This window comes from Centroberyx affinis, unplaced genomic scaffold, assembly GCF_046629955.1.
Source record: "Centroberyx affinis isolate AG114_WGS23_722 - 3 ecotype Tasmania unplaced genomic scaffold, CSIRO-AGI_Caff_v1 ptg001046l_1, whole genome shotgun sequence".
Lineage (NCBI taxonomy): Eukaryota > Metazoa > Chordata > Actinopteri > Beryciformes > Berycidae > Centroberyx > Centroberyx affinis.
Genome location: NW_027279600.1, coordinates 251568 through 261885, shown reverse-complemented (window position 1 = coordinate 261885; position 10318 = coordinate 251568). Strand labels below are relative to the sequence as shown.

The following is a 10318-nucleotide window of genomic DNA, read 5'->3' as shown; positions in this document are numbered from 1 at the left end:
GAAGACATTAGAAAGACAACTGCTAGTTTCAGTGTTCATTTGTATTTGTATTGAATAATTAAATCTACTAGTTTACACGCTGAGGAAGGCATTGCCCGAGACGTCGGTGTGTTTCAGTGGACTGTTGCTTCAAAAATAATAATAAAAATATAATAGTAAGAAGACAACTGTGAGTGCTCGCCCTACATATTTATTGTCTGATAGTTTAATTTGACCCTATTCTGTTAAAGCACGTTATTTGATCTGATGAGGCCATCTCACCCGAATTTGGAAGCTCATGGTAATGTCATACTTTTCTAGGGCTGCAACTAACGATTATTTTCATTGTTGATTAATCTGTCGATTATTTTTTAGATTAATCGATTAGTTGTTTGGTCTATAAAATGTCAGAAAATGGTGAAAAATGTGGATCAGTGTTTCCCAAAGCCCAAGATGACGTCCTCAAATGTCTTGTTTTGTCCACAACCCAAAGATATTCAGTTTACTGTCATAGAGGAGTAAAGAAACCAGAAAATATTCACATTTAAGAAGCTGGAATCAGAGAATTTTGACTTATTTTTCTTAAGAAATTACTCAAACCGATTAATCAATTATCAAAATAGTTGGGGATTAATTTAATAGTTGACAACTAATCGATTAATCGATTAATCGTTGCAGCTCTATACTTTTCCTTACAGACTTTTCTCAGAAGACAATGATCCAGCCAGGATGGCAAAAGTGGCACTTAATGGGTTCAGGTCATCTTTAGTGTGCTTCACATTAACAAGAGCTTTAGCCCAGACTAGAAATAGAATGGAAACAAGAACTGAAATTGCCTTCACAGCTACAAAGCATCCCCTATTTTTACATCTATTTAACAGAAAAAAGGCAACACTCAAATTATATAAGATACAAAAGCGTAGTTTATTATAACATGGTTTCATCCAAATGCAGACCAGCAACTATGAAAAGGGACAGAGGGAAGCGTCACACTGTATGTCTTCTGGATATGAGCTGTGAATCCCTGTAAAACAAAAGGAACAACCATTACACAAGCGTAAGTTACAACACACTCAGCAAAGCATGGCATCCATAAAAAGAGCATAAAGGATACTGACCGTCCCATGCCCACATTCCATAAAGTCATTACTACAAGGTTAGCACTGACTTTACCACATGATCAGACACATATTGAGCATTTGTGCATCTGAGCGTTTGCAACACGCAAACGCTCAGATGCACAAATGCAGTAAGGCAATTTTAAGGCCTTTTTGAACACCATCATCATCAATCCTTATGATGTGAAGTTTGACGACCTATTGGACATCTTTTGGAGGTGGATGACTTTAGCTATCTGTACTTTTTGCTCACTCTCACACACACACACAGAGAGGGCACTCAAATGTTGATCTCCCACATTTTCTCCTTAAAATCCATAATTAACAATGTTTTCCATTTTGTGTTGACTACAAGGATGCCACCACCTTCAATCTCTCCCTGCTCTGTGTGTGTGTGCATGTAGTCTAACCTAAACTGGAGGCAGTTTAAATTTATGTTTCTACTTGTGCACTGTCTTGTACATAGGGTTGACTCATCCCCCGATAATTCCGCTATAGGGCCCCAGGGCAAACGCTATGCCCCATGATCACCATCTGACCCCGTACATTGTGCATCTGTGTCAAGTACCCACCCAGTCAGTTTGGGCAAACCATCAGATAGGTTAGGTAAGCAAAAGTAAAAACTGTTCTATGTCCAATATTGAAGATAGCAGACAGCATACAAATTGTATGCAAGTGACGTTAGATTAAAAAAATAACTGCATAAACCTGGGGCTTTTAGGGCCCTTGGTGGTTCAGAATGTGCCATGCATGACCTGTTGATAATCCAGACATGGGACAACTACTGGACTAGAGAAAAGAGAATCTCATGTCATGTTTTAGTGACCTAGGCTTTGACTAGCGTTATGTTCACTAGTGAATGGAAACAACAGTCCTGTCATACACCTGTTGTGGATTTCACTGGAGTAACTAGTGATCTCTTAGGATGTCCTACTGATGCAGTGGGCCTCATCTATATCAGCAGCTCCTTACATTTAATCATTTGCGTCCAAGGACTTGGCAGCAGGGGCAGGGCCACAACAAGTCTTTGTGGAGACCTCGGCGTCCTTCTTCAGGAGAGTAGGCCTCACCACGTCCACATCCCGGTCCAAATGATCGAGTAAGCTTGGGCCGATGTTGGGAGCCGCGTAGAAGTCAATCAAAAAGTAGGCACCGCGGGAATGCCTTTGGTTGTGTTTGGATATCCTGTAGGGCAGCAGCCGCTCTCCCATGTTCTCCAAGCCTCTCACCACGGCGCCCCGCTCCATCAAGGTCTCCACTGTCCGCCGCAGGGCCGCGGCTGTCTCCGGCCTCTGCATCGCCTTCAAGATCACGGCCAGTTCGTAGCGAGGCATCGCTTCAATACACTTAGGACGGGCAGTGAAGAAAATTGCGATTCACACGTTTAATTCAGCTGGCACGGTGAATGTCATCTCCAGATTATTCGGCTCAAAGGCGACCATGTTATGACACGAGGGAAGGGGAGGAGTTCGGTGATGGCGTATTATGTATGCGCCTGTGTGTTGGCAACAGACTTAATAAAAGCAAAGTCAAAGTATATAGAAGCGCAAACAAATAAAAGATACTTTAATCATCACCGATACAACTATTTCACATGTTTTGTTTTTCTGTAGACCAATTAGTCCAAGAGTTAAACGAAGTAAAGAGTTCTCACTCTGCCTCGATTTCCAGGTACAGCGAAGTGGGGCTAGTGATGTACGACTCCCAGATTTCTGGAGTCCTTTCTCACAAGTCTGATTCTCTAGTTGTGGATTAAACGACGTATGCGACACCCAAAAAACTAAGCCGGGATATTTGTTGTGAGGGAAGAACAGAGAAACATGAACAATAGTGCAAAAGCAATAATTTTGCGCCCATTTACTTTAAATGCCTGAATTTTTCACCTTCCATCTCCATACCGTTCCAATTCATGCTCAGGTCAGTATCCGTGGCTGCAATCACCATACTGTGGCGGTAACTGTATACCGTGATTTCCTCTGACAGACCGGTGAGTGGGCGCTATCAAATCAGGTTTGGGAGGATATTATAATAGGCAAATTATAAGAGGAGAGCGCATGCGTGAGGATTAAAGCCTACTTTCAGGCCGGTGAGTGGTCCAGATGTTTTTAAACCGAGTTAATTGTCTTCTCAATGTACAATCTTTGTCTAAAGATGTACGATGACGTATTCATTATGCGCCTCCTGCTCTGCGCACATGCCCACACGTGACGCCGACGCTTCCCTTCCAGAACGAGCGTGGTGAAGATGGCGGAGCAGAAGTCGGTGCCCAGCGATCTTTTCAAAAGCGTGTATTCATTTCTGCTTGAGAACAAGTTCTCCAAGGCGGCGCAGCAGTTCCTCAAACAGACTAAAGTGGTAAGAGACTCACGAGAGGGTCGTTGGCAGCAAGTTGCACGTTCTCTCGTCCCCAGCTGGTTTGACGTGAACTTCAAGTTGTTGAGATAACTACACACTGTAACGTAACGTTCACACGAGGAGTAGGCGCAGAAGGTAGCTGTTGTTGTGCATGTTAGGTTAGCTAGCTAGCTAGCTGTTACAGCTAGCACGTGTTTGTCAGACGTGTAAATTGTGTATTGCAGCTGCCACCTTTTAACCCCGAATTAATCATCGTTCTTCACTTTCAGGTTGGCAGTGCAAATCATATGCCTGCTGCAATCGAGTGCTAGACTTAACAAACTTGAAACTTGGTCAGCAGTTATGTAAGGTGATAGGCTGACATGCAATAATGCAATATTTGTTTCTCAACAGAATCCACAAGACCCAAATGAAGAGAGCCTCGTCGACATCTACAACTTCTGGGCGAAGTGAGTTGCTCATTGCCTTCATTTATTCCTTTGGCCAATGTTGATTGATCTTTTCTGGTTCAGTTGGACTAATGCTGATGGGCTTGGAAGATGTGCCCTCACCAGCTCTGGGGGTTATTTTCAAGCCTTTAACAATCGCTGCTGTTCTTCCTAGGTCTCCTGAAGCCAAGAAACGAAAAGCCCCTGCTAATAAAGGTCCATCAGCCAAGAAAGCAAAGACCGGCGCAGAGAGCTCCAGCAGTGAGGAGTCGAGCAGTGAGGACGATGAAGCTGCTGCACCACCAGCTAAGGCAGCCCCTGCAGGTAAACTATACGTCTGATGCAGAGTACTAACAAGGCTGCTTTAATTATAGAATGTCTGTGATGTGCCATTGAACCCCAATATCAGCTTATATTCCTCTGCGATGTTTGTTTCAGCAGCCAAGGCTGTGCCTGCTAAAGCTGCAGCTGCTAAAGCCGCATCTAGCAGCAGTGAAGATTCCAGTGACTCCGAGGCTGAGGCGGCTCCTGCAAAGGCTCCTGCAAAGGTAGGAGGAAACATCAACATTATAGACTCAACCCATATCTACTCCCTGCAGCATGGCCATGTCAGTGGGGCTGTTCTACTGTTAAAGTGTATTGGATGTGTCATTTCTGCTTGTAGGCTCCAGTGAAGTCTCCTGCTGCAACAGGTGGTGCAAGGAAGAAAGACAGCAGCTCTAGCAGTGAAGAATCAGACTCTGAGGAGGAGCAGCCAACCAAAGTCCCTGCACCCAGTGAGTCCATGGCCCAGCTTTTTGCATGTTGTGTGATGCAACTGTCATTAATAGCGAAATAAAAATTAAGCTGGTATTGTTGATCTCATATGGCTGTATGCCTAATCTAATGTCACTTCGGTTAATAGAGCCTAAGGCTGGTGCGGTCACAACACCCAAAGTTGCTACACCCGCTAAAAGTGCAGCTCAGAAAAAGGAGAGCAGCAGTGAGGACAGTTCTTCTGACTCTGAAGACGAAGAGCCAGCTAAGGTATGCATAAAAAGCCAGGCCATCCATAAATATTACTACCTCTTCTTGATCGTTTTTATTCCAGGCATTTGACAGGTTAGTGTAATATGGAACAAGCTGAATAACATAGGGGTTATCACATGTACATGTAGACTATACACCTTCAGTGCTCTCATGTGTCTTGATAGGCTCCAGTCAAGCCCCCAGCCCAAGTGAAGACCCCCCCTGCTCCTGCTAAAGCCGCTGCTGCAGCTGAATCTAGCAGTGAGGACTCTTCATCTGATGAAGATGAGGCTCCCCCCAGCAAAAAACCCAAAGCAGGTGTGTTCTGTCCCATTATATTAGTTTCCCTTTGTATGCCTTAGTACTTAGATCTGGGTGTACGTGCCTTGATGCTGATCAGCTCCCTCTGTCTTGGTAGGAGTGTACAGTGCGGTCCCGCCTCCTGCTCCAGCCCAGAAAGCCCCAGCTGCACCAGCAGCCAGCAAGGCCAAGGACAGTGACTCTTCAGACAGCAGCGATGACAGCAGTGATGAAGAGGAAGAGAAGAAAGTAGCCGGTAAGAAACACCCATTTTCCTTGACCTCAAGTGTCTGTGATTTTTGTCTAAAATTGTATTCCTATATACAATTGTTGGTTGTATATTATTGTATTCCTCATAGCTAAACCTGCCCCTGCAAAGTCCACCCCTGCTAAACCCAGTGCGCCCAAAACCGCTGCAAAGAAGCAAGAGTCCAGCTCTGAGAGTTCAGGTAAGGAATGCGGGTTCCAGCCACAGTCATTTAATTCTTGCTTTAGTTGGTCGTGTGTGCAAAACTTCTATACGTGCCTCTCTCTTCAGATTCAAGCTCAGATGAAGAGGAGCAAAAGAAGCCTGCAGCCAAAGTCACGCCAGCTAAAGGAGCCCCAGTCAAACCTGCTCCAGCCAAGGCTGCACCTGCTGAGGAAGATTCATCTAGCTCAGAAGAGGAGGAGGAGGAGGTGAAGAAGCCTTCAGTGAAGGTGACTCCTGCTAAGGCTACTCCAGTTAAACCTGTCCCAGCTAAAGTCACACCTGCTAAGGAAGACTCCTCCTCAGAGGAAGACTCTAGTTCAGAGGAGGAAGAGGCGGCAAAGAAGCCCCCAGCTAAAGCTACACCTGCTAAGACGCCTGCCAAGACACCCCCAGCTAAAAAAGATGATTCCTCAAGCTCAGGTAAGACTCCAGATTTTAAGGATGTGAGCTCAGAATTTATGTAACAATTACATTTTCTGTGTATTTCTATAGTAACAGTATGACTTTAGTAGTAATTAATTTAGTAGAAATATTTTTTTTCTTAATTGTGAATCTTCTCGCCTGTTCAATCAATTTGTGGTGCGATCAGGGCTAGTATTTCGCCAGATAAACTCCCAACATGAGAACTGGCAGTTCTGACTTATAATGTCATTTCTGTTCTCACCCCTGCTCTGTTTGTTACATTCATTCATATTGAATCTTACTATCTGCCAACTTTTCAAAAATATTTAATTATTATTGTTAGGTTACAGTCTTAACTCTTTGTATTGCTTTCTCAGACTCAGATAGCAGTTCTGAAGATGAGGCCCCAGCAAAACCTGTCGCTAAACCTGCAGCCCCAGCAAAGCCTGCTGCTGCTTCCACCCCCAAACCTCCAGCCAAGGCAGCAGAGAGCAGCTCTGACTCTGATTCCTCCTCTGAGGATGAGGAAGAACCAGTGAAAGCCAAGCCAGCCGCAATTAAACCATCTACCTCTGCCTCAAAACCTGCTACCCCTGTGGCTAAGCCTGTTGCAGCAGCGGAAAGCAGCTCTGACTCTTCCTCTGAAGATGAGGAAGAACCAGCCAAGGCCAAGTCATCAGCAGCAAAGCCTGCTACCCCTGTGGCTAAGCCTGCTACCCCTGTGGCTAAGCCTGCTGCAGCAGCAGAAAGCAGCTCTGACTCTGACGACTCCTCTGAGGATGAGGAAGAACCAGCCAAGGCTAAGTCATCAGCAGCAAAGCCTGCTACCCCTGTGGCTAAGCCTGCTACCCCTGTGGCTAAGCCTGCTACCCCTGTGGCTAAGCCTGCTGCAGCAGCAGAAAGCAGCTCTGAATCTGACAGCGACAGCTCTGATTCTGAGAATGAGGCTGCTGCAACGAAGAGCACCAAACCTGCAGCCAAGAAACAAGTTCCGGCAGCAGCGACGGCCAAGAGCCCTGCCCCTGCTGCTCTTGCCACCAAGGCTCCTGCAGACTCCAGCCGCGGTGCCTCTGATAGCTCCAGTGATGATAGCTCCAGTGATGAGGCGGAGGGCAAGAAGGCAGCGCCAGCGGCCAAGCCCATGGCCACGAAGGCCGCTTCAGCCCCGACAAAGAAGGCAGAAGAGAGCAGCTCTGACTCTTCAGACAGCTCTGATTCTGAAACGGAGGCCAAGACCACCCCTGCTAAGTCTACGGTCGCCAACGGCAAGGCAGCAACGCCCAAGGCAGCCACCCCGGCAGCCAAGGCCCCAGCTAAGCCAGCCGATTCTTCATCTAGTGACAGTAGCTCTGAAGAAGAGGAAGAGGCCAGTAAAAAGACTGTGAAACCTGCTACCCCAGTTGCAAGCAAGAGCACCCCAGCTAAACCTAAAGAGAACAGCAGCTCCTCAGACAGTTCATCAGAAGAGGATGAAGAGACGCCTAAAGCAGCGACAGCACCCACCACCCCCACGACAAATGGTAACTGTTAAATATTGAATATGTTGTTGCCATTTACAAGGGAAATTGAATGCATTTATGGGAAGACTGCTCATGGCATCCCTCAAAAACGGCCATTACGAGAAAGGTCATACTTGTTTTTTACCACTGCTCTCCGCCGGCTTTATTGCCCTTTCAAGTGTGCTGTAAGTTTATGCATCTTGGGTTTATAGAGTACATATGGGCCTCACTGGTACAAAAAAATGTTCTCGATAATGTCACCAGCACAACTAACTCAGCCCCTTTTCCTCTTGATTCATACAGGTACCAATGGCAAGAGAAAAAGAGACGAAGACTCTGAAAGTGAAGAGGAAGAGGCTGAAGTCACGACTCCAAAAAACAAGAAAGTAACAACCACACCACAGACTTTTCCTAAAGCCAAGCAGAAGGTAAGACCTCTGAGACTGGGACATGATCTGTAGTATGGCTTCGGTGAATGCTGGGCTTCACAATCCACATCAGTCATGGGACACAAAACTTTGATACACACTGGATAAAAGTGATCGTTTCCTTATGGTGTTATGAAAATTGACCAATGATGTTCTGTTTGTCCTTCAGGCTGGCAATGTACCTTTCCGTCGAATAGTAGAGGAGAACATAGATGTGGATCACCGTCTTGCAGACAACTCTTTTGATGCTAAGGTGAGCTAAACATCTTAGTCAGGTTTTCGCCCAGCAACGGCTCACATTCCTAAAAACCACAACTCCTTTTTGGTATAAATTATTCAGGTGGCGGAATTTGTTATCAAACAACATCCTATTGAAGAACCTAATTTGCCTTTTCTCCTCCAGCTTGGAGCCAACGGCGACTGGGGCCAGAAAGCTAACGATGTGCTAAGGTTCACTAAAGGCAAGTCCTTCCGCCATGAAAAGACAAAGAAGAAGAGGGGTAGCTACCGCGGAGGAGCCATCTCCACTACGGTCAACTCCATCAAGTTTGACAGTGACTGAGGACCTCCTCACACCTGGCCCCGTACCAAACCCCCGCACCTACTTGATCAGGACTATCGGTTCTCTGCCCCATTCCTCTATAAACAGTTACCCTACCATCATCACCCCAATCCTTCCAGTAGCAGCAGCATACTGACCGGAATGTAAACCTTAGAGCTGAACTGGCAGTTGCATGTAGGTAGCTGCTCTGTTCGTCATGGAGGCGTCCGTTCCAAGTCTGACAGTTTAGTGGAGATATTGGCGGCAGGAGAGGGATGAGGGACGTCCTCTGCTGTGACTTACAATTTGTATCACACAGAGCTGATGTCCATGCGCTGAGATTGCCACTTGTAGCCACTAGGTGGCTGTAGGCCACCAATTAATGTTAAAATGCCAATGTGTATTTTGGCTCCTTTGTTGCTTGTTTTGACATTGTTAACCTGTACTTTTTTTGCTCTCCCAACAAGCGTCTTTCATTATTTCCTTGTAACATAAAAAAATCTGAGTTAATTTTACTTGTATATCAATGTTCGAATGATATCAGCCATCCATCCGGACAGGTTCTTTATCTAGGTAACAAAAGGCTGAAATGGATTTTTTATGGATCACATGGATTGCTGGTATTTGGTTGGTTGTATATTAACTTTTGTTTGGCCACCTATAAATGTGGAGAGGGTATGAATCATGGGCTTTGTCTCTGCAATTACATGTGAACATTTAGAGACCTGGGTTTTATATTAAGTATTTATTAAGTTTTATTCCATTTCAACCTTGAGGACCTCAGATTCTTTTCCATGTCATTCTCAAGCCATTATGCTTTGTGAGACTATCATTATTTCCTGCTTAAGTGAGACTGCCCCTGTCAACCCCCCCCCCCCCCAACCTGTTGATCAGTGGTGTGGAATTGACTATATTCACTAACATGATTGACAGCCAGAGGGCCACCTTACCACCCAAATTTAAGTTGTTTCAATTATATGATTTTACTGTTTGAACTTTTGTGTACCCCTGTTTCTTATTGATTCTTGTAAGTGTAATTAAAGACTGGACAGATTAAATCTTGGTGTGAGCTCCTGTTCTGATTGCAATCATGATTTTGAGGCTGTAGCTCTTTTTTCCCCACTTCATGTCTCTCCTGACCCCTCTGGTTTCTCTTTAATCAGAGCAGGCATAGCTCCTCTTAGGGCTGTGTTGAGTAAACTAATGAGACTGCAGTTTCACACCGAACTGCACAGAAAGAAGGGAGGCCAAGGGCTTCCAGTTGATGTGAGCTGCTTTATCTAATCCACTGTTGCAAACAAGCATGACTACAGGCATTAGCCCTGTCATTGGAAAATTAACCAGGAAACAAATGAGAGATGATGCATCCTTTTTCCCCAAAAAGTTAAAGAGTGTTAGACAACCAGGCCGTCCATGGTAGTAAGGTCTTCCTCTGGAGGATGCTGAGCACTGACTGGAAAATGATCCAAATCCTCAGCCCTAAAGGTGAACCTGAAATACTCTTCAAAGCCACTTGATGGCAGTCAGACAGCACTGTGCTGCTGCACTGACCCATGTTAAACTGCTATCCTCAGTCCAGGCTATGTGAGCAGTCACTTGCCATTTTACATGATGCCATGGGACAGATTTGAGGTGAACTAAGGCAGCTGTAACAGATGTTCTGTTTGACTATAAATAAAGGAGGAACAAGGGCTGGCTGGGCTTGCATGTGGAGGGATTGGTGTGTAAGGCCATTGTTTTTAACTTGCAACTGTTTTATCCCGCCCCTGGTCCATGTGCTCCTGTATG

General features: G+C 45.4%; 2 protein-coding genes across 3 annotated transcripts; one reads left to right on the top strand and one right to left on the bottom strand.

Moving 5' to 3' along the window:
- Nucleotides 1–884: 884 nt before the first annotated feature.
- mrps6 (mitochondrial ribosomal protein S6) lies at nt 885–2569 on the bottom strand. The gene is made up of 2 exons (XM_071522946.1): nt 2070–2569; nt 885–1003 (listed from the first exon to the last, which is right to left on the bottom strand). The coding sequence occupies exon 1, from the start codon at nt 2429–2431 to the stop codon at nt 2072–2074; it is 360 nt and encodes a 119-aa protein (XP_071379047.1). The 5' UTR covers nt 2432–2569; the 3' UTR covers nt 885–1003; nt 2070–2071.
- A 762-nt stretch (nt 2570–3331) lies between these two features.
- On the top strand, nt 3332–9588 carry nolc1 (nucleolar and coiled-body phosphoprotein 1). 2 transcript variants are annotated; one of them, XM_071522939.1, is made up of 14 exons: nt 3332–3452; nt 3846–3901; nt 4056–4204; nt 4322–4428; nt 4545–4656; nt 4785–4906; nt 5074–5206; nt 5307–5444; nt 5548–5637; nt 5727–6080; nt 6440–7582; nt 7865–7989; nt 8159–8242; nt 8393–9588. In XM_071522939.1, the coding sequence occupies exons 1-14, from the start codon at nt 3342–3344 to the stop codon at nt 8549–8551; spliced, it is 2883 nt and encodes a 960-aa protein (XP_071379040.1). In that variant the 5' UTR covers nt 3332–3341; the 3' UTR covers nt 8552–9588. The 2 variants fall into 2 exon arrangements, with proteins under 2 accessions (XP_071379040.1, XP_071379039.1); XM_071522938.1 differs by having other exon boundaries at nt 4319–4428.
- Nucleotides 9589–10318: the final 730 nt, after the last annotated feature.